The sequence below is a fragment of the Polyodon spathula genome, unplaced genomic scaffold, assembly GCF_017654505.1.
Source record: "Polyodon spathula isolate WHYD16114869_AA unplaced genomic scaffold, ASM1765450v1 scaffolds_806, whole genome shotgun sequence".
Taxonomy (NCBI): Eukaryota; Metazoa; Chordata; class Actinopteri; order Acipenseriformes; family Polyodontidae; genus Polyodon; species Polyodon spathula.
The window spans coordinates 75,976-99,866 of NW_024472293.1; the positions used below are offsets into that span (position 1 = coordinate 75,976).

The 23,891-nt window shown below is 44.7% G+C and overlaps 2 protein-coding genes across 3 annotated transcripts; one reads left to right on the forward strand and one right to left on the reverse strand.

Annotated features, from left to right (window-relative positions):
- Positions 1 to 639: 639 nt before the first annotated feature.
- On the forward strand, positions 640 to 8,223 carry sp7 (Sp7 transcription factor). 2 transcript variants are annotated; one of them, XM_041241636.1, is made up of 2 exons: positions 640 to 976; positions 6,785 to 8,223. In XM_041241636.1, the coding sequence occupies exons 1-2, from the start codon at positions 857 to 859 to the stop codon at positions 8,090 to 8,092; spliced, it is 1,428 nt and encodes a 475-aa protein (XP_041097570.1). In that variant the 5' UTR covers positions 640 to 856; the 3' UTR covers positions 8,093 to 8,223. The 2 variants fall into 2 exon arrangements, with proteins under 2 accessions (XP_041097570.1, XP_041097571.1); XM_041241637.1 differs by lacking the exon at positions 640 to 976 and adding an exon at positions 985 to 1,116.
- Positions 8,224 to 17,369: 9,146 nt separating this feature from the next.
- On the reverse strand, positions 17,370 to 23,880 carry LOC121308920 (pleckstrin homology domain-containing family A member 3-like). The gene is made up of 8 exons (XM_041241643.1): positions 23,778 to 23,880; positions 22,638 to 22,754; positions 21,217 to 21,372; positions 20,905 to 21,047; positions 20,430 to 20,600; positions 19,895 to 19,938; positions 19,053 to 19,195; positions 17,370 to 18,233 (listed from the first exon to the last, which is right to left on the reverse strand). The coding sequence occupies exons 1-8, from the start codon at positions 23,815 to 23,817 to the stop codon at positions 18,133 to 18,135; spliced, it is 915 nt and encodes a 304-aa protein (XP_041097577.1). The 5' UTR covers positions 23,818 to 23,880; the 3' UTR covers positions 17,370 to 18,132.
- Positions 23,881 to 23,891: the final 11 nt, after the last annotated feature.

The window sequence follows — 23,891 nt, forward strand, 5'->3', positions numbered from 1 at the left end:
AAACTAGAACAAACGGCTCTATAGAACAAGTGCGCATTACTCTAGAACCATTAGCAATTTCAAAATCTAGATTTAAAAAAAAAACTATTTGCTTGATAAGGCATTTATTATTATTATTATTATTATTATTATTATTATTATTATTATTATTATTATTATTATATGCACAACGCTTTGAGGCTAGGCCACAAAGGCAACAGGATCTGTGTCAATGGTACCCTGAGTTTTTATCGATTGTGATAACACGTGTTTTTGTTTTGTTTTTTTCAATCAGTGTTTGTAAATTGGTAAGAATCGCGACAGATGCATTATAATGTGCGTTGTGCCCGGCTCCGCTTATTAAATCACTCGAATTAGCAAGAGGGCAAGGCGGATACAGGCATATTCACAACACGCGTGACTGTCATACAACGCGACCCCACCCTAATCTGTATTGTGTCCCTCGCTTTAAAAGTTTTTAAAAGGGATGGATTGTTTTTTTTTTTTTTTTTTTTTTTTTAATATAAAAGTTACATTCAGTGGATCAGATACCTGTCACTAACTCGACCAGAGATTTTCAAAGCCTCTCTCTCTGTGTGTTGTTACCCCTCCCCTCTCTCTCTCTCTCTCTCTCTCTCTCTCTCTCTCTCTCTCTCTCTCTCTCTTTTTCCATCCTTAAATTCCGCGAACCCCCCGGAGGAACTAAGTTGTAAATCTTAAATTGATAAGTTTTTTTTTTCTTTGCTTCCTCGTTGTTATTGGTGCTTGGCGGCGCTTCAAAGAGCCCCGACCCTGCAATTAGAAGGCGGGTCCCTTTGCTGCTACTCAAGTCTCCGGGCTCGTGCCACAGAAGTTGCATCGACTTCCAGAACTTTTTATGAGCTGCAACTCGATTTCATCTACAGAAAGAATAATAATAATAATAATAATAATAATAATACACACATACATTCAAAAGATTGGACTTTACTCAGGGATGGCAGCATCGATACTGGAGGTACGGTATGGCAATGCTAAAATATATTAATATATTAACACGTCTTTGATATATTTAAAGCCTATATTTTGTAAGGCTATCTGTGCAATACGGGATGCTTTTAAAGACCAGAGGTTTAATTGAAGAAGACCGCTTTGTAGGTGAGTTTGGTGGAACGCGTAAAAGAGTTGTGCGGCGAAATAGAAAAATTGTAATTAAACCAGAATATGCTTTCTGAATTAACTTGAGAGTGTGATCATACGTGTGTATTTGTTACAGGTTACAGCATATCGTCCACTTGTATATAGATTATTTAGCAGTCTGGTGGTGTTTAACAAGCGCAGCGAGGTTGTCTTTGCTGTATAACGATTAACGCATGTGTTGTAGATGTCAGAAAAGTATATCTTATTGTATATTGGGGAGCAGAACTCACATAGCATTAAGAATACCCACAGTGTCGTCTTGCAGGCTGACAGCACCCCGCGGATTCCCTTTTTCTTAATAAGTAAAATCTGCTCTTTCAAAACAGACAGCCGGGCTCAGCTCTTTTTCACATGCGCCCCGGAGACAGCTCTAGTTTACTGCATCGGAAGTTCAATGATCTTTGTCCCCTGGTTGATTTGGAAATGCCAGCACGGCGAAGTCAGGCAGCTTCCTCCTAACATGCCTGCCTGTGCAGCTCACACGCCGTCTCTCACTGCTTTAGTCACACACTTTTAACGAGAGAGTGGGCTCTGAGTCTTCCACGAGTTCACCTATACAAGAGGAGAGTGGATGAACTCATGGGACATATGCAGCAAATAATAATAATAATAATAATAATAATAATAATAATAATAATAAAAGGTTGTCTGCCAGCAATATTTGGTGAAATATGGAAAGCCTATCATTATTTTGTTTCAGTTTTATATGATCAACGTCTTTTATTGAGGGTATGCACAGTGTAATGGCATCCTGTTGTATCTCTATAGGGTTAGGTCTATATTTAATTTCCTATAGTCATATTTCACTGTTTCATCGGATTATCACTGTGCGAGGGCATGCACTTTCAAAACGCGTACGGCGGCATTAACTGTAAATATGCTTTAAAATAGATAGATTGATTGATTGATTGCAAAATTGACAGACAGATAGATATGCAAAGAGTTTCAATAGAATCGTCGTTACAGCATCAACACGAATAGAACACAATCTATTTCTGACTGCGCTGGATGAAGGAAAATAAAACGAAGACCCCACACCGCACTGGCGAGTCTTCGACAAGATGAACCAGCTGTTTCAGTTTTTAATAGAGAAGTAACAGGGACGTGGTGTTAATGAAAGCATACTGCCCGTCTGCAACAGTGGCTACAGGCATCAAAAACCAGGCGAGAGAGAGAGAGAGAATATGTTTCATTACAGAAGCACCCCGAGGAAGGCGAGACCGTTTGAAAATATTTTAAACGCTAATGTCAACACTAGCACTTACCTCTTCTCCCGCATCGTCTAGCAATCAGGTCGATGAAACGAACTCGCGTTGGCCTGCGGGGCACACAAGGTAATTCTATTAGCGCTATTGTCTGCGTACACCTGGTTGCTCAGGTGATGCGTTCTTCTCCAAGTCAATACCATTGTTGGGCAATTTGTGAACAGCCCCAGGAGATGAACTGGATAATAACAGCAGCGGCCAAAAGTCTTGCATCACCTAAAATTTCAGGATTGCGACAGAATTCAAATTTTATACATACATACATACATATATATATATATATATATATATATATATATATATATATATATATATAACATGATTAGATAATTTATGTATTTATGTAATTTTATGTCAAAAATACAGACAAATTTGATCGCAAAAAGTCTACCGTTTATCAACAGTATTTCATGTCAGATTTGGAAATGTCACTGTTCTCAAATTTGTCACTTTTCTGTTTTATTGTATGCAAAGCTACAAAGCGGCGCTGTGTAATTCAATATGTTAACGTGACACTGTTCAGCAGCTTTCATTCGACTTTATGAAGCGAAATGAGTTCATTCTATAAGTTGATGCAAAAATTTAACCGCAGCTGTAGAGTTTAAACGGGATATAGATGAATAATTCAATGGATGACTCCCAAAACGCGACTTTTTAAAAGTAATAACCCTACAGTTCAGCTTCTCAAATATATCAAAGAAAATATGTGATATATATATATATATATATATATATATATATATATATATATATATATATATATATATATATATATATGTGTGTGTGTGTGTGTGTGTGTGTGTGTGTGTGTGTGTGTGTGTGTTGTTCTATTCTATAATAGTTATAGAATATGCAAACAATACAGGCCTTTAGAGATACATTCTAATATATTCTGTAGACTTATTACATTACTTAAGCTATAGACAGATAGATAGATAGATAGACAGATATATAGCTAGATAGATAGACAGACAGATAGATAGATAGATAGATAGATAGACAGATAGATAGCTAGATAGATAGACAGACAGACAGATAGATAGATAGATAGACAGACAGACAGATAGATAGATAGATAGAGATAGATAGATAGATAGATAGACAGATAGATAGATAGATAGATAGATAGATAGACAGACAGATAGATAGATAGATAGATAGATAGATAGATAGATAGATAGATGGATGGATAGCTAGATAGATAGATGGATAGATATATTTGTATTATTCCCTTAAAGAATGTTAGACTAATATAAATCCCAGATATGGTTATTATCTGACATGGCCCCAGTCGCGAAAGGAGTTAAGAAAACTTATTCACAAAGTGATTTAGGAAGTTAAACTTGGGATAAAAAAGAGAGAAGACAGAGACAGAGAGACAGAGATAGACCTGCTTATAATTTCAGGGTCATGTAGGGCAAATATTGTTTGTGGGTTTGGGAGCTGTGTTTTTAGAGTCCTTGAAGGAGAAACTGTTCGAGTCATGATTTCGACTGAAGCCTGATTTCATGCACCGTTAATATCGTGCCTGGCAGCGTGCCCATCGCTGAGTCCGGGGCCGAGTCAACCGCAGGGTGTTAATACAGCCGAGGACAGCGGTTTAAACATTTAAACAACACACGCTTTCAAACAGTAAACACACTGGAACTGAACAGCCCTTATTCGACAGCATCACTGCGGGACCATCGCCAATACACAAGTATCTATCTATGTCTAGCCTATACAGGCACGCACGCACGCACGCACAGACACGCACGCATCTTTAGCTTGATTCATTTGCATTGGTTGTATAGCATTGCTATCACCGAGTTAACATTGCATCACAACACTACTGTAGGCATGCCTTCACTTCAGTACGGTCTTCATGAACTCCAGGCGGGTGGGCAGTGCACAGTAAAGAGGTCCCCCCCCCCCCCCCCCCCCCAATACAGTCGTTGTTAGCGGTCTGGCTGCGGCAGATTTCTATTTGCCATGGCTTTGATTAACTTAATTAATGTACCAACTCCTGTTCTGTAGTTTTATGTGTAAGAGCATTAACATGATTGCGGTGGGCGCTGAAATTAAAACGCGATGTTGGTAAATTGTATTATGACAGTGATTAAATACTGTAATGTAGGCCTAATGACAATTAGGAACATCTAAACGCTTGAGCGATCTAAAACACAGGGCACCTAGCAGGCATCAGCGTTTCCTTCGGAGCGGCTTGCGGGGACGGATGGAATCAAAGAGGGAGAAAACTATTATTACACTTTATTCTAGAATACACGGGCCTTCTAGAAAAGAATGGTGCTCCTTTCTGGAACTCTGCTTTTGTATAGATTCTGTAAGGCATAGAAGATAGTTCTGTATAATTGGTTCAGCATAAAAGCCCAGGAAGAAATGCATTTAATTTCAGAACTTGTGTTGGGATTTGTTTTATTTATATCTCTATAGTGTGTTTGCGTGTTTAAAGAAAAAAAACTAATTTCAAAATATTAAAAAAAAAAAAAAAACTATAAGTTAGCAGATATTGTTTAGAAAAATATCCGGCTGAGTATTTGGGGGGTAAAAAGCCATTGCGATGATTACAGATCGGTTCACTATTGAAAGAAACATTTCTCGTGTTTTGAACAAGAAACGAAATCTAGTTACATAAATATTGGAAAATGCTTTGGGCATCACAGTGTTAATATCGGATATTTTAGCAAAATAATATTAGAGAACAGAATCGATGCTTTTGGAATCTGAAGAATCGTGACGCGCCCAGTTTTATAAACCCGCTCTCCTGACTGTCAATCTGGTCAGACGAACGTGTTTTGGATTTCGCTGTGAAAACTGAACATGACTTTTTAAGTGCATGATTAAAGGCAGGTGTCGCTTACGTCCATGTAAGCCAGACATTTTCAGCCAAACATATCTCATGACCTAAAGGCAGATGCAAGATTAAACTTGCAAGACCTATAGAACGGAGGTTTACTGTGCTGAGCAAAGCTATGTTAGACACACCGAAACACACACACTGACACACACACACACACACACACACACACACACACACACACACACACACACACACACACACACACACACACACACACACACACACTGACACACACACACACACACACACACACACACACACACACACACACACACACACTGCACACACACTGACACACACACACACACACACACACACACACACACACACACACACACACACACACACACACACACACACACACACACACACACACACACACACACACACACACACACACACACACTGACACACACACACACACACACACACACACTGACACACACACACACACACACACACACACACACACACACACACACACACACACACACACACACACACACACACACACACACACACACACACACACACACACACACACACACACACACACACACACACACACACACACACACACACACACACACACACACACACACACACACACACACACACACACACACACACACACACACACACACACACACACACACACACACACACACACACACACACACACACACACACACACACACACACACACACACACACACACACACACACACACTGACACACACACACACACACACACACACACACACACACACACACACACACACACACACACACACACACACACACACACACACACACACACACACACACTGACACACACACACACACTTCTGTGAGAGAAACTGCCCAGTCAACGTGGCGATACATTTAACAATAAACAAAAGCAAGGAGGTAATCCGATCTGTCTTTTAAGGTGTTAGTGTTTACCTTTGGACACCTTGGGGTTGAATTCTGGTGCTTTTGACTATTCATGAGAGTATATGGGAAACTACAAAGTGGTATGCAATTCAATATGTTAGCGTAGCATTATACTGGCACGTTTCATTCAACTTTATGAAGCAAAATTAATTCATTCTACAGGGAGATGCAACTCTCTTGACCCTAGCTTTGCACTGAAGTTATAGACGTTGCATGAGTTTCATATAGCTGTACTTTTCATTTTCTGTCTACAGTATTTCAGGTTTAATAAACACTATTGGTTGTTTGCTGCCTGTTTGCTGTTACTAGGACACCATTGAAAGGCGCTCTATATATAAGAATAGACCCCTGCATCTTCTATTAATTCCAACTGACTGATACCTCCTTAACACCTCTCTCTCTCTCTCTCTCTCTCTCTCTCTCTCTCTCTCTCTCTCTCTCTCTCTCTCTCTCTCTCTCTCTCTCTCTCTCTCTCTCTCTCTCTCTCTCTCTCTCTCTCTCTCTCTCTCTCTCTCTCTCTCTCTCTCTCTCTCTCTCTCTCTCTCTCTCTCTCTCTCTCTCTCAGGATGAGGCTCGCTATGGATCCAGCCCTTTGGCGATGCTAACCGCAACCTGCAACAAATTTGGAGTCTCCAGCCCAGTGAGAGATTCAGCTACGCCCGGCAAAACAGGCGACACCAACAACAACGCCAACAACCCCGGGAGGAAGCCTTACAGCCTGAACTCCGACCTCCAGCCTCCTAAAAACAGCCGGAACTCGGAGGAAATGGGCGACTCCTACGCGGGGTCCTTCAACAGCGGGAACGGGCTCCTGACTCCCTCGGGCAGCCCGCAAGCCTCCACGGCATACGGGACTGACTACAACCCTTTCTCCCACTCCTTCCAGCCGGCCCCTGTCTCCCAGGATCCCTCTCTCCTGGTCTCCAAGGCCCACGCCACAGCAGACTGCCTGGCGAGCGTCTACACTTCCCTGGACATGCCCCCGTACTGCTCCTGGTACAAAACTGGCATCCACCCTTCCATCTCCCCCAGCTCCGGCAATGCCACGTCCCCATGGTGGGACGTCCACTCCAACACCAACTGGCTGAGTGCCACGCAGACCCAAGCGGATGGGCTTCAGGCATCCCTGCAGCCCCCGCAGGGCTCTATCAGTCCCCAGCTGCCAGGCTACAGCTCCGAATTCACCTCCCTGAACCCTGCAAACCCCTACTCCACCGTGGGGCTGGGCAGTTCCTCTCACCTGCTGCCTTCTGGCCAGCACATGCTCCCCCAGGACATGTACAAGCCCAAACCGGTGCCCAACAGCTCCCTGATGGAGACTCCCATCGGGCTCAAGCCTTCGCGCAGCTATGGGGGTTCAACGCCCGGCCGCTCCTCCTGCGACTGCCCCAACTGCCAGGAGCTGGAGCGGCTGGGGGCATCGGCGGCCAGCCTCCGGAAGAAGCCTGTCCACAGCTGCCACATCCCAGGCTGTGGCAAGGTCTACGGCAAGGCGTCACACCTGAAGGCTCACCTGCGCTGGCACACAGGCGAGAGGCCCTTCGTCTGCAACTGGCTGTTCTGCGGGAAGCGCTTCACTCGCTCGGACGAGCTGGAGCGCCACGTGCGCACCCACACCAGGGAGAAGAAGTTTACCTGTCAGCTCTGCAGCAAGAGGTTCACCCGCAGCGACCACCTCAGCAAGCACCAGAAGACCCACACCGAAGAGGATCTGCAGGGCAAGGCTGGGGTAGAGGGGGAGCAGGAGAGGGAGGAGGGAGCAGTGGCTGCAGCCCCCCAAGCAGCCTCGCCGCCGGGCAATGGGATGCAAGACCCCAACGGGGATGAGAACACCACCAGCCCAGAGCAGGGAGGAGGGCTGCTGGAGATCTGAGTTCAAACTCTTCACTCCAGTATCAGGGAAGTGGCTTCTTCAGTGAAGGACTGAAAGAGGTGCCCATGGAAGGGGTCATCTCATAATAATAATAATAATAATAATAATAATAATAATAATAATAATAATAATAATAATGTAACTTCAGGTTTGCAAGGGAACAAGCTCACAAGCTGAAGATTTCTTACCTGGAGGCTGACCTGGAGAAGGGCTGTTTGCCCCCAAAGAAAAAAAAAAACAAAATTCAGGACATTACATTGTGTGGAACACCTCTGTGGAGATACAGGGATGGAAATAAGACTCCCATTGCATAGCAGTTTGATCCTTTCCTGGGTTTACTATTAATAAAACACACCTGAGCTTGTTACCTGTATGCTGCGGCTGATCAAGGTGATTGCAAAATCTGGAATGAGTGAAGCTGCATCCATGAGATATAATGAGGATGCTGGTGTGTGTGTGTGTGTGTGTGTGTGTGTGTGTGTGTGTGTGTGTGTGTGTGTGTGTGTGTGTGTGTGAGAGAGAGAGAGAGAGAGAGAGAGAGAGAGAGAGAGAGAGAGAGAGAGAGAGAGAGAGAGAGAGAGAGAGTATGCTTGAAATTATGAATGTGCATGTCTGTTATGATTGTTTTATTAAGAAAATATTCTCTTGCATTTAATTTAATAAAATGTTATTATGACCATATTTATATGTTAAGTTATGAGCGATTAAGGTGTAAGGACTTTCTTTGTTGAAAGACATTAGAATTGCTAATTGCTTTTAACACGATGTCTTGTCGAACACGAGGGGGAACAAAATCAGGTTTTATATTTATCAGACTTTAAATATGAAATATGTGGACATATCTGGGTAAATTAATATGGACTGTTCTAGAGTTATTAATTTTAAGGCTTACTTTTTCGCTTTTAATATCGTTGAATCGTTTTTAATCGTGCAAAGTATTTTTTCAGAGTTAGCGTTTTCTGTTGTTGGAGCTTCCTTGCCTTTTCAGAGACAGGATGAAATGTTTAAATATCTCTTTATTTTGTGGCTTATTGTATGTGTTGCTTCGATTTTAATTGCCTTGATATTGTGAGGGTTACTGTCCTGGATAAAAACACAAAGACAGCAGGCTTCATGTATGTATACAGCATGTTTCCTTTTCATGTTAACACGCTAATTACCAAATACATTTTTCTTAAAAAAAAAAAATCTGTATTTATGTAATTCTGAATCAATATTTCTTCACTGAAATCTATGTAAATCCTTTTCTTTGGCTGTAAACCTGCTGGGTCCCATTTTCAGGCTGGTCACATTAAACACTGCCTGATGAATGATTTTTCCTTTGGGCTCCCGGTCATGCGGGATGGACAGGATTAGTTCAGGGTGAAATTTGTGGGATGGGAGCACTATAGCGGCCGCTGTATAAGACGCCTTATTTCTCTGTTCTTACAGCGCCATTCAATCAAACTTAAACTCACACCAATGCACTAGAAAAGCGTCAAATACACTCTGATTCAAGTAAAAAAGCTTATTTACTATGGTAACTGAACGCGAAGCTTGCTATAGAACGCGGTAATATGGCAGGTGCTGTAATATGTCGATTGAATCGCTCAGTAGCAGCGGTAGCGCGATTACTTCAGTAGCAGGACCTGAGTGCGGGGAGATAGGTGTGTGTTTATTGTTCCCACTTGTCGCATTATTAAATTAAATACACCACAGCATAACAGCATTATTGCATCTTCCAATAAAAAAGGGGCTTATTTCTTTGTTTAGATTTTTTAAATACACCCTGAAGTGTTACTAAGGTGTGGAGGTTTTAATTTTTTCATAAACTTTGCTATTAAAAAAAAAGCCAGTCATTGTTGTGTCGTTTTTAAAATGCATTATTAATATGCGAGCTTTTGAACTATTGTCGTTTCAATATTGGTTTGTGGTCCTAAGGTCAGTAAATATCTGGAACGTCATTTATTAATGTTTTGTTTTTGTGGATTTATTTTTGAAGCTAAAAACAGAGATGGGGGGGGACGCTTGACAAGATGATCCGTGTCCGTCTCGTCTGCGTTTACAAAAACAAGGCTGACTTTTCAAGGTCGAGCACTAAACGGGAGAAAAATCAAACATTTGTGTCCGCATGCAAACATATAGCTCTGCAGAAACAAACAGCCGCTTTATCTCCCTCTCTCCCTCTCTCTCCCTCTCTCTCTCTCTCTCTCTCTCTCTCCTCTCTCTCTCTCTCTCTCTCTCTCCCTCTCTCTCTCTGTCCCGCTGACCAAACCCTCAATTACCGCCCTTTGCAAAAACAAAAGCATCTATAGCGATTTCGAAACCATCACAATAAGTTCTTTCAACCAGACACTTCAAATTATGAGCAATTATTCTAAACTCAGAGGCCGCTCCGAGCAGGGGGGGAGGGGGGGGGGGGGTCATAAAGAAAACCAAAATGAAATTCCATTCGTTGCAAACTAAATAAAATGAAATGCTTTGGTTTGATGGTTACAAAAAGATAATCTATATATATTATATTCTTTATTGCTATAAAGATAAATCACATTTCTAGTTTCAAAAAAAGAGAGTTGAAAATGAATTGCCTCTTAGTGATACCCGCGAACTGTGTTATCGATAAAGGGTCAAACCAAGAGCAAACTCCAAATACCGGGGATCCCCGCCTGCCGCCTGGAGGTGTTCCCTTTGGATAAGCGCTACTCTGCTCCTTTCTGAGTACGAGCTGCACTGAAGGAAAGGGCTTGTCCTGGGAGTAACCAAAGGTCTTTCCGTGTGTGTGTGCGTGTGTGTGTGCGTGTGTGTGTGTGTGTGTGTGTGTGTGTGTGTGTGTGTGTGTGTGTGTGTGTGTGTGTGTGTGTGTGTGTGTGTGTGTGTGTGTGTGTGTGTGTGTGTGTGTGTGTGTGTGTGTGTGTGTGTGTGTGTGTGTGTGTGTGTGTGTGAGTGTGTGTGTGTGTGTGTGTGTGTGTGTGTGTGTGTGTGTGTGTGTGTGTGTGTGTGTGTGTGTGTGTGTGGTGTGTGTGTGTGTGTGTGTGTGTGTGTGTGTGTGTGTGTGTGTGTGTGTGTGTGTGTGTGTGTGTGTGTGTGTGTGTGTGTGTGTGTGTGTGTGTGTGTGTGTGTGTGTGTGTGTGTGTGTGTGTGTGTGTGTGTGTGTGTGTGTGTGTGTGTGTGTGTGTGTGTGTGTGTGTGTGTGTGTGTGTGTGTGTGTGTGTGTGAGTGTGTGTGTGTGTGTGTGTGTGTGTGTGTGTGTGTGTGTGTGTGTGTGTGTGTGTGTGTGTGTGTGTGTGTGTGTGTGTGTGTGTGTGTGTGTGTGTGTGTGTGTGTGTGTGTGTGTGTGTGTGTGTGTGTGTGTGTGTGTGTGTGTGTGTGTGTGTGTGTGTGTGTGTGTGTGTGTGTGTGTGTGTGTGTGTGTGTGTGTGTGTGTGTGTGTGTGTGTGTGTGTGTGTGTGTGTGTGTGTGTGTGTGTGTGTGTGTGTGTGTGTGTGTGTGTGTGTGTGTGTGTGTGTGTGTGTGTGTGTGTGTGTGTGTGTGTGTGTGTGTGTGTGTGTGTGTGTGTGTGTGTGTGTGTGTGTGTGTGTGTGTGTGTGTGTGTGTGTGTGTGTGTGTGTGTGTGTGTGTGTGTGTGTGTGTGTGTGTGTGTGTGTGTGTGTGTGTGTGTGTGTGTGTGTGTGTGTGTGTGTGTGTGTGTGTGTGTGTGTGTGTGTGTGTGTGTGTGTGTGTGTGTGTGTGTGTGTGTGTGTGTGTGTGTGTGTGTGTGTGTGTGTGTGTGTGTGTGTGTGTGTGTGTGTGTGTGTGTGTGTGTGTGTGTGTGTGTGTGTGTGTGTGTGTGTGTGTGTGTGTGTGTGTGTGTGTGTGTGTGTGTGTGTGTGTGTGTGTGTGTGTGTGTGTGTGTGTGTGTGTGTGTGTGTGTGTGTGTGTGTGTGTGTGTGTGTGTGTGTGTGTGTGTGTGTGTGTGTGTGTGTGTGTGTGTGTGTGTGTGTGTGTGTGTGTGTGTGTGTGTGTGTGTGTGTGTGTGTGTGTGTGTGTGTGTGTGTGTGTGTGTGTGTGTGTGTGTGTGTGTGTGTGTGTGTGTGTGTGTGTGTGTGTGTGTGTGTGTGTGTGTGTGTGTGTGTGTGTGTGTGTGTGTGTGTGTGTGTGTGTGTGTGTGTGTGTGTGTGTGTGTGTGTGTGTGTGTGTGTGTGTGTGTGTGTGTGTGTGTGTGTGTGTGTGTGTGTGTGTGTGTGTGTGTGTGTGTGTGTGTGTGTGTGTGTGTGTGTGTGTGTGTGTGTGTGTGTGTGTGTGTGTGTGTGTGTGTGTGTGTGAGTGTGTGTGTCGGAGGGGTCAGCTCCCCCCAGGCTCTAGATCAGACCTTGAGTAGCAGTAAGACGATAAGGTGCTTCCCTGGGGTGAAAGGTTCAGTCTGTGGCTAGAGATGCGTTCAGCAAACCAATCTCCTAGTTGAATATTGGGCGGGTAATAACCAATGCATTGAGTACACGTCACAGAAGCCTTCACATGCACATGTATGTTATTATACAGTTATATAACATATGCACTGAGAAACATTAATCAAACTCAGATAACTCACAAGCTAAAGCGCCGATAACAACCCTTACAGAAGTTTCCTGGGGGGGAATCTGCACAGGAATTGTCCCACGTTTTTCCCATGGCTATACTATGCAGCAAGCTGACTGTGTTTTTATTATACTTTACCTCTCTGGCGTTTCCAATGCTCACCAACGCTTTGTTTTTACTGTGCTTTATGAAGCTATGCTTTCACTGTCGGGTGTTTTTATAAGGGGAGGACCAGTAACTCCGCTGCTCACAGATCTGTCTTTGAAATGTGTGGGTAGCCTCTCCTTCGGGAACAGGACGTCCCATCAGGATCTGTGGTTTGGGGGAGCAGTGGGCACGGTGACAGCCTGCCTCGGTAACTCCCCCCTCCTGGTTCCAATTTAAAGGCAAACCCTCAGCTAATGAGACTCGGTTCCGGGTCATTTATACACCCAGGCACACTCTGTCATCGGAGACAATGATTTTGATGGCAGTGTATGTCGAGATGAATGGTTTAGCTGTCACTGCAATCAGGGGCGCTTTGCTTCAGAGCTGAGGTGGGGTGGATAAGGGGAGTGGGTTATTCTAGAAGCAAGGAGATTGTGCATAGACTCTGGGGGTGGGTAAAACAACAGGATGGGGTATTTAATTTTTTTTTAATTAGTTATGGATACACTGGATTTCCCAACAGGGGCCACTAACAGATTTTGGAGTTAACCTTTCAGTAACAATACAAAGTGGCTTTGCCTCCCCCCTGATAATCTATTCTAAAGCGGATCTGAGATTTCATTGAAACCGATTGGTTCAATACGGGGTCTCTTCATCTCCAGTAAAGGACCCTGAATGATCACGCAATGTTTTGAAGAGGGTTCGCTTGCTTGTTTAGCTGTGGGGCAGCCCTCTTGTACCCTCAGGGGTGAGTGGGAGGGGAGTGGGGGGTTTGAGACAAAGGAACAGGTGTGACGGGATGGTCAGAGGGGTGGGTTCAAAGCTGCCCTGGCTCGGGGCGTCCCGGGTAATTAGGCACAAGCTCCCGAGCTCCCCCTGCAGGTGACTGGTCAGGGGAGGGAGACGTGAGCAAGCACAGAGCTCGGGGGGTGATGCTGAGGACTCGGAAGAGAAAGCAGATGGAAGTTCTTCTGAAGATTTGCGCGGGTGTATATTCAGACCTGCGGATTGCTTTGCGCAGCTGTTCTGCAGGATAAACAGGTGGACAGGTTTGTGTTTATTATTATTTACCGGCGGCACAAAGAAGCCTTACTTCTAATAATAATAATAATAATAATAATAATAATAATAATAATAATAATAATAATAATAAACTATATTGGTGCCCATCATCTTCAGAACATTATCAAACTGGCTATTTCTTTCTAGTTTTATAAAGTTTAAACCTTACTCTTAAAACAACAATAACCAAGACTTTAAAACCACCCTTAACCCTAACACAACGCGAAACCACTACTTCCTGTATCTGTAGGTCAGCTTCACTCCAGCGTGGGCGCCCTCATGATGCCACTCATTCAGCGGTCGAGTCTAGCTTCCCATTAAAGCAAAGCGCCATGGAGAGGGGAGAAGGTGGGGTTTGAAGCGAAAAAAAGTATCCAATCACGGCCGTCCCTCGGTTGAAACAGCACCCTCGTCCCCGCTTGAACTGCAAGCATGAAAAAGCACATATTTAATTCATTCCTATTTTCACAACAATATCGCACTGAGACCGCCACGAAGGAACATACAACAAAGAAGAGAGAACTGGAGACCCCCCCCCCCCCATCCTCCTCGTCCTCTGAAGGGCGCTGTAGAAAAAGAGTCCGATAGTCAGTAAACACTTCCAGAAATTAAAGACAGGACGCGCAGTTCAGGGAACTTCAAAATACGAAAAGCAAAACGAGCTGGAAATAAATCTTATTATTTAAATAATATATATGGATATATATTATATTATATATATATATAATATATATATATATATATATATAATATATAATGCTTCGAAGGGGTTTATAAAAGACTCTGTTTTCATCTGTCGGAAGATGAAACTCATTTCCCCTGCTTTGCATTCACGAAGCGCACATGATTTGATGCACATGGAAACAAACACTGCTGCAGGAAAAGACTCGTTTCTGCAATGCATGACCCCTCCAGCCAGCCCCTTCTTCGGGGGGGGGGGGGTGGGCCCCTGCCGTGACTCGCACTGACAGCTGACTTTATTGAGTTTTAATAATCCCCCACCCCCCCCCCCTTAGTCCAGGGGTCACGTTATTGATGTAGAGCTACTTCTGAAAGACAAAAGAAGGACTCTCTGATCCTGGTCGAATTTAAACTTAAACTCAGCGAGCATCTGCATTCAGACCTTGACCAAATGAGACTCGACTTCAGCAGCATACAGCTGAGCCCAAAATGTTTGCATCACCTAGAAATTTTAGGATTGAGACATTGATTTATATATCTATATATATATATCCTATATATATATATATATTCATATATGACATAACTAAGATCTTTGATTTCATGTAATCAAAGAGAAACTACAAAATGAGATCTCATAAAGTCTACCGGACTACCCTGGTCAGTGGTGCAATATTTCACGTTAGATTTCGAAATGTCTTTGAATTTTGTGTCAGTTTTCCTTTAAGTATATGGAAAATTACAAAGCGGTGTGTAATTCAATATCGTAACGTAACATTATTCAACAGGATTCATTCGACTTCATGAAGACAAACTAGTTCATTCTACAGGGTGAGGCAAATCGATCAATCTGTTATTGATCACTGTTATAAAAACCAATCACAACAAGATAGACACCATTCAAACAGTACAACACTAGTCTGAAATAATCAGACAAACAGCGATACAAATCCACAGTAAGCAGACTGGAGCATGGGAGAGCTCTCGGACTCAGGGCGATGCAATTTCAGCCTCTTTACAACGCAGCCCGTCACCACATCCCTCTTACAGCAGAGGGGGGTTATTGACGTCAGAGCTCTGTGACAGCTCAGGAAACACTTTTCCGTGGGGGTATCTTTGTAGGATTTATTAAGAGCGTTTAAAAAAAAAAAAAAAAAAAAGAAAAAAATACCTTTTAAAAACGAGTATCTTTAAACGTTTTAAACGCAAAAACGCACAGACACGGGTGTTTATAGAGTTTAGGACTCTGCATTGACGGCTGCATTTGTAACCTTTCAAGTATGTATGTCCCGTGGTCCACATAACGCGGGGTTTGTCAGAGTTTCCTTCCTTGTGGGGGAACTACTGACCAGACAAGCACGTTAAACGAACACACGCACACGCACACGCACACGCACACGCACACGCACACGCACCTTTGAAGAGCAACTCTCGAGTATATATATTTATAATCAGCCGGAGTTAACTGGTTTTGGAAAAAGGAGAACAAGAAAAAAAAAAAAAAAAAAACATGAAAAATCAACTGGAGATCAAACAAGTTGGGGCGGGCTCGATCCTTGCTGTGCAACGCAGCGTTGGGCGCCCCCCCCCCCCCCCCCCCCCCAAAAAAAAACAAACAAAAATTATAAAAATGCTGGATGGCTGATCTATCTATTGCTACTCCCCTGACGTGCAGCCCAAACCAATTTTTTTTAAATGTTACCCACTAAAGACTTCATAGGAACATTTGAAAAACCCCCGAAGAGTTTGGAAGAGAGAGTCGGCGCAGTTGGCAGAGACAGGGGCGTGTGTGGTTGTTCTGAAGTCCTCCACCGTGTGGCGCCAGCGGAGCCCCGGAATCTGACCAGAGCGCTTCTCAATAAAAGCGCAAATTACCCCCGCTGCTGGCAGCCAGCGTGCTCCCTCTGGTTTGTGCTAAATGTTTATTTAATATCCTGAAGAAATGAAAATAACTCTGTGGCAGGCCAGAAAAAAAAAAAAAAAAAAAAACCATAATAGTCATTTGATTCTCGTCCAACATGAAAAAGCTTTTTTTTTTTTTTTTTTTTTTTTCTCGTTTCATATAATGTTCAAGGGAAAAACACTTTATTGCACTCGGAGAAAACAACAGAAAAGTTTCGTAAACTGCACTGTAGCAGTGACCCTTCCCAGCGGTGCCACAGTATGATCTGGGGACCCGCATCTCCCCGTCGCTCACGATCCCATCCACTGTTAAAAACAATTTAAAACAGGTTTTGTGAACTGCATGGAAGTTTGAGAAATTGCTCAGCCACAACTTTATAGATAGACAGATAGATAGATAGACAGATACGCATTGTAAAACAGACCCCTAGCTTCACAGGGTACAATTACACAAGCAGAGATGCAACTAACATGTGTGCAACTAAACACACCTTACTGTAACACTTAGAAAAGGAATTGAGAAACAGAAAGAAACCGACGAGACACGGCAGAGTGCATCGAGAAACTCTCCCAGTGTTTCCAGCGACTCAAGTGGTCACTGAGTGTCTCACAGCGGCGCCTGGCTAGCTGGAACAATGCTTCCCATTCAGCATTACAGAACGCAACACAGAGCAGGAATGGGGGAGAGGAGCGGCAGGGGTAAACATTTAGGGGCAGGTTGGAGGTTCAGTGAGAGTAAACTACACTGGAATCAAAAGGGGATATAAACAAGGCTGAAAAAAGAAGAAATCTGCTGAAACATGACAAGCTACCATAAAACGGTTGTGCAATTATTCAAAGGTAAAGAATTTATTTAAGGGATCAACCGCACACCTTTTCATCTAATAATAATAATAATAATAATAATAATAATAATAATAATAATAATAATAATATTTATATAGCACATTTCATCATCAATGACCCCACTCTAAATTTAGAAATACTTGGAAGAAACAAATCAACAGCAGTTTTAAAAAAGTATTTCTAAACGTCTTTAAATGAACATCACTCGAATGTGGCTTTACAAACAAGGTTTTTTTTTTTTTAATATTAAGGAAAATGCAATTTACAAAAAGTCAATATATTGCACATAGAGACTATAGAGAATATTGACTCAGACACCCGCTTCTCTGCCCAGCACACGGCTGGCGTGTTTAATAGCTCTGAATGACGCGTTAGTGTCCACGCACTGCGTTCGAGGAAGGAGATGCATTAGAGAGACATTCCTGGTACTGCAAGACTCCACAGAATCCACCGATTCAACGCTATCTGAAGTTAAGCTTTGTGTATAGTAGTGTATGGGCACAGGACGTTACCCTCGAGCTGCCCCATCTCCAAAACTTGAGACAAATGTAGAAAAACAAACAAAAAAAAAGTTATTTTTGGCACATTAGTTTCGCTCCTCCAATCAGTAAAGCAGAGTTTTGTTTTGGCTTTGCAGGGTTTGGCTTTGGAAGGCTCCCTGAAACACAAGCAGTGACTCGACCCCGCTGAAGCCTGGAGGCTCCGCGACCCAGTCAAGCAAGACTGGACTGAACCAGACCACCGGTGGATCAGAACTTGCAAAAAAATCGGCAGGAATGAGAAGTGTGAACCCGGGTCCAGCTCCTTACTGACTCCTGACCCCTCGTCCACTCCCCCCACTGCAGCCACGCATCGCCCCCGGGTCACACTCAGAACGAGCCCGACTCCTGCAGAGTCTTGGAGGGCTGCTCTGTCCCGTTCTGCACCAGGGCGCCCCCTTGTGGAGAGTCTGCAGACTGGAAGCTGGCTTCTGAAAAGACAAAACAAAAACCACCACAAAACGGGCATCAGTGAGGGAGCAACACAGGCAGAAATCCTGTCAGTCAGTTATCTGGCGTGTTTAATTCAGTTATGTACTCTTGAGGCAGCAAAGGATATTTTAAGCACAGGTGCAAAGAACCAGAAGGAACACTGTGGAGAGTTCTGATTCCGTGTTCCAGAGCCAGGGTTCTGCTGACCATCTGGGGTTCAAGGAAACAGCGTTTGTGTCGATCTGTACCTTAAAACTGATCTTTTATTTTTTTTAATTTAGCAGACGCCTTTATCCAAGACGCCTTACAGAGACTCGGGTGTGTGAACCATGCATCAGCTGCAGAGTCACTTCCAACAACGTCTCACAGGAAAGATGGAGCACAAGGAGGTTCAGTGACTTGCTCGGGGTCACAGTGAGTCAGTGGCTGAGCCAGGATTTTAAGCCAGGTATCAAAACCCCTTTTCTTCAATCACTGAACCCCCAAACCTATATAATGAAATAAGTAGTAGATTTAAATTAGGATACATCCAAGCCAACGCTTGGGCAGTGCAAGGGCTCCACCTGGTGGCCACAGTGTGCAGGTTTTTCAAGGAGAAATTCAGTGGCTCCAAGATCTCTTGGTGCTTCTGCAGCACAAACTGCCCACAGCAGGCAGCTATGAAGGGCCAATTCAAAGCTTGGTTAAAACACAGCCGAGTCTGCGACCTTCACACCGAATCGAGCTGATCTGGACTGACTCAAAGTGCGCTGTAACGCGAGTCTTGGAATAACAAGCCCCCTGCAGCGTAACCCCTTCTCTTCTTGATTGCGCCTCACCGGCCGCGCCCTCGCTCGGAGCGCCTGGCGGCCCATGCCTCTCTCTCCGCTGGCTCAGTCTCTGGTGGGTGCGGTGCGCCACCATCTCCTCCAGGTTCCTCCTCACGGTCTGCCCCTCCCGGGCGTCCTGCGCGGTCGGGACCCTGCGCAGAGGACAAAGACCCCCCTTCAAATCATCAAATGCACAGAGACAGAGAGAGAGAGAGAGAGAGAGAGAGAGAGAGAGAGAGAGAGAGAGAGAGATTCATCCATATACACTGAAAAGCCTTCTAACTGTCTAGTCCAGCTTTCTCTGGTGTAACAGTCTACTAGAGGAGACACACTGTAACAATATGAGAGTCAGCGGCAGGACTTTCAGGTTCAGTTACCCTTCACGATTGTGCAGAGGGTAGATCTCTCTTTCTATTTTAAAACGGGAATGAAAAACCAGTTTAAGAGCATAACGGACACCCTTTTAAAAGGCAACCGGCAATAAAAAAACAGTAATAATAATAATAATAATAATAATAATAATAATAATAATAATAATAATAATAATAATAACAATAATAATAATTTGAATGAGACGGATGCAGAAATTGTACCAATTAAAAATGCGATTAAAACCAAGATTAGCTGAGATTAAAATGTTTCAATGGCGCGATAAATCACGATTCGTCTGTTTGATCGCTTGACAGCCCCACTTCTAACGTGTGTTCAGTGGGGGCCTCTCTCTCTGAGAGTTCAGAGTGCAGGTCCTCTTGCTGGATTAGGAGGGAGCCACCAAGCATGCATAACCACGCAGCCCAACTTACAGCAAGCGTGGCTTAACTGGGAAATCACCAAAAGTGGGAAGAGCTCACCTCTCAGGTGTGACTGCTCCTGTGTGACTTACTGAGCGGCTCACCTGCAAGGGAAAGAGACAAGGCTGAGAAACCCGGCCCCGGCACAGCACACGGGGCACCGAGCACAGAGCACAGCCCACAGAGAGGCACGGTACAGCATATACAAGGTGGTAAACCGAAATGAAAAAGCACGGGCAAATAAACTACAGGGTGTCAGGGCACTGCAAAACCAACCCAGGATAGGGACCAGCAAGGCATTTACAGAAACACTACCACTAGGACACGGGGATGAAATCCTCTCTCAAGAAATGGGCGCAGCTTCAATATTACTACCCTGATAATGATCTGAAATGTCTTTGAATCAGAAGGTTTATATCAGATGGAAATGACAACAGGTATATAGTATTAAAAATATATATATAGGCACAGGGTGCAGTGTGGGAGCTGGCTTCACCCCCCCTAGAGATTAGCTGCCGTCATCCAGCACCCTCTACCCTACTCTATATAAAGCTGCAGGTTTGTATTTCTGCCCCATGTCGGAGCTGGCACTTGCCCGCCGGGGGCGCAGTCGCTCTGGGGGCACCATCATTGCCGGGGAGTCCGGTGGGGAGAGCTGGCACAGTTCTGGGGGTACACGACTGCTGGCGATTCGCATGCAGTCCTCCAGGGCGCCCACAAACTGCTGGCACGTCTGCTTGAGTAGCGAGGAGGCTTCGGTCATCCTCTGTAGAGAGAGTAGAGCGACCATCAGTCCCGGGTTAGGACAGGAGTCCAGCAGCCACACAGTCAGAAAGGCTTTGTACAACAACGACAAACAGAAGGGTTTCTCATGGTCCTTCATTCAGGGGCGATCCATTATATATCGACCCACTCACTACAGCGAAACGATACCCAATAAAGGTCGATTGTGTCCTTGTTAGAGCATTCAGAGATCTCACTCCCTCTGTTCCAGCCCTGTTCTAAACTGCGCCAGCATGAAAACGATTTGGTGTGCAGTGACTGATTGTGACCGCAGGACTGTGCTGCACCTCTGTGTCGGGGAGGGGGGGGCCCTCCCCCTCCCTGGGCTCTGCACCCCCCTGGATCTGCTGCACCTGCTCCAGCAGCAGGTCACAGTACAGCCGCAGCTCCGACATCTTCCCCTTCAGAGTGTGGCTGGCATCCCGTAGCTCTGGGGAAAGACAGAGCTGTTACACATGGGTTACTACCCCTCCGTCCCTTCCTTCAGCCCAGCCCCTCAGCTCTACCCACTGGACACACTATCTCCCTCCCTCCCTCCCTCTCAGCCCCTCAGCGCTACCCCGCCCTCCTCCCTGGTTCTGGCTGGGCACAGTTCTCACCTTTCTCCTTCTTGGTCCTGCTGTCAGCCAGGCAGGCCTTCGCAGTGCCCAGAGCCACCAGCCACTTCTGCCTCTCCGCTGCGTTCAGCGCCTGGAGGTAAAAACACTGCTCTCCTGGGATCAGCAGCTCCATGCGCGTGCTGTCTGTGGCATGCACTGCAGAATGAGAATTATTATTACTATTAGAATTGCACTGCACTTTATCAAACGTGAAACCTGCGTTTGAAACCTGCAAGACTTGATTGCTCTCTAAACAGGTCTGATTTGCAAGAGAGCGGTTCCTAATACAATCTAGCAACGATCCCACAGCGGAATAACTAGTTTGGGAACATTCCAGAGAATCTAAAGAACGAAACACAAGCAGCTGGAACCAGAACTAGGCTTTTACCAAGAACTCTCCCAGAGTGATGAGAAAGAAAAATCTGATTTGCACACCGCTGACAACCTCTTACCTGCTCCACAGAACAGGACCAGAGTGCAAAGCAGCGGACGTGCCTCAGATCTGTTTACAAAGGGATCACCGGACAGAACGGGCTGGTCTGGATTACTTGCACTTCACACGCTAGGGGAGGTGCAAGCTCTCTGATTAAGAGAGCAAGTCGAGGGGCGTGGATCACTGTGCTGGAGGTTGGCGTCGATCCCAGGAAAAGGGCCAGAGAGGGTTATTTTAAGAAGGAGGTTAAAACAAAACTGAAAATTAAAAGGCATGGCTTTATTTAAGAGTTTGCATTCCGAACTGTGACTTCAGGCGACGGGGGTAGTCTGACATCCCGAAAGAAACTATGCCAAACCGGTCACAACCCTGACTTCAATTTGTGTGATTTCCCATTCTCTCTCCTGGAAGGCATCCCAGATACAAGTTTACTGTGATATTTCTGCAGTATTTCTGCAGTTCCCTCATGTATTTACCAGAGTTTACCCTGGTTCACCATGTTATGCTTTTTTTTTTGTTGTTTTTTTGTTTTTACTATGCTTTACCATACCTCGCTATTCTTTAAAATTCTTTCACCGTGCTGTATTACAATTTGCTATGCTTCTACTGTGAAACCTTTATCAGGGATCAAGGACACAAAGGATTAGACAAGGATAAGACATAAGCAGTCCTGAATCCAAGGACCTTTTCACACAGTGTCTAAACGAACCGAACTGATGTGAACTACTCTGGAGGAAAAATGACTTTTGCAGAAGAACTGGGGACACATCAAAGAGGATTACTTCTGCAAGTTCACGTTAACATCTTTCTGAACCAACCTCCACACACTGCACTGAAACAAACTGAACCAGAAAAAAAAAACGGGCTGAGACCGCCTCTTTTCGGAGCATCCCCACGTGCTTCCAAAAGGAACCGCGCTCCGTCCCAAGCCAAGTGTGGATGCCCCCTAGGCCGACGGGTCTGCACCCCTGACCCTACCCAGACCCACCTTTGATCTCGCAGACGGCCATCTTGATGCTCCCCTTGCTGGCCTTCCCCACGTCATCCTGGGAATCGTAGTACGAGAGGACGGTGCCGTCCAGGATGAAATAACGAGGCTGCCAGCCTTCAAAAAGAGAGGAGAGACAATCGCAGCTGGATCCATTCCTGCTTTTACTGTCTGCAGACACGCCTGAGCTTGTTACCCTACAGTTAGACTGTGGCTAATCAAGCTCCTGGTAAAACCTGGAATGTGTCAAACTGCTATGCACTCTTATTTCCAACCTTCTGCAGGATATGAAACAGGGGTGAGAGACAGACTGTTACAGGGATCTCAATAATACCCCCATTGCATAGCAGTTTGATGCATTCCTGGTTTTTCTAAGAGTTTAATAAGACACGCGAGCTGCCTATACACTTTGACAAATCAAGCTCCTAATAAAAGCTGGAACTGGTGAAACTGCTATGCGAGAGGAGTCGTATTTACATCCCTACAGCTGAAACTCACTCAGCTGGAATCGTTGACCTACAGCAAAGGTGGGCGGGGGTGGAAGTGTGTGTGGAGAGTTGCATTGGAAACAGCACCCCCCTCAGCTCTCTCAAAATGACAGAGCATGTGTGCAGCTTCAAAAGGACTGGGCGAAGCCGCTTGCTTCGATGAAAACGAAAACCGGAGCTTTGCTTTTCGTGAAACTGTTCTGGGAGTGCAACGCATAGAAAGCGTGACTTCTATCAAAGTTGGGTTTTTTTTGTTTATTTTTAGGGTTTGGAACAGAATTTCAACAAGAAACTTTGTGAACAGCTTTGCTGAAGCTCAGCCCACATTTGCCCGGACATTTTGCAGTGAACCCGGTTATGCGACTCTTGCTTTTCCTTTCTGCATCGCCTTTACTAAACTTTCTTTAGTACACACACACAGAGACCCGAGTCGAATTCGACAATCCATCCCTGCGATTTGTTTTGCTTTTATTATTTTTTTCTGTAAACGTGTTCATTTCACAGACACAGAGCACTAAGCTTCACAGATCAGTTTTTTAAGCAGCTTGAGCTAACAAATCTCCGCTTGATCAAATCCTGTCTCGGCTGTCAAGCCGAGTCACAAGTCCGTGCAACGGCGATACAAATGCAATAAAGCTGTTTAAAATCTTACCGGAGAAATAGTTTGTCCATTTCAGCAACACACCTTCCATCGCCAGCGAAGCGCAGACCCCGCAGACTGGCAACGCGGTGGGAGGAGTCCACGGCGGCTCAGCCAATCACCGAC

What these genes read in the sequence shown, in the direction of transcription:
- sp7 (XM_041241636.1), top strand. Translation starts at nt 857, where the DNA reads ATGAGCTGCAACTCGATTTCATCTACAGAAAGAATAATAATAATAATA. An exon ending in TGGCAGCATCGATACTGGAG is followed by an intron (nt 977 to 6,784) that starts GTACGGTATGGC and finishes TCTCTCTCTCAG; the next exon opens with GATGAGGCTCGCTATGGATC.
- LOC121308920 (XM_041241643.1), bottom strand. Translation starts at nt 23,817, where the DNA reads ATGGAAGGTGTGTTGCTGAAATGGACAAACTATTTCTCCG. An exon ending in CCCCCCTCCCCGACACAGAG is followed by an intron (nt 20,601 to 20,904) that starts GTGCAGCACAGT and finishes CTCTCTCTACAG; the next exon opens with AGGATGACCGAAGCCTCCTC. An exon ending in TCCGAGCGAGGGCGCGGCCG is followed by an intron (nt 18,234 to 19,052) that starts GTGAGGCGCAAT and finishes TTGTCTTTTCAG; the next exon opens with AAGCCAGCTTCCAGTCTGCA.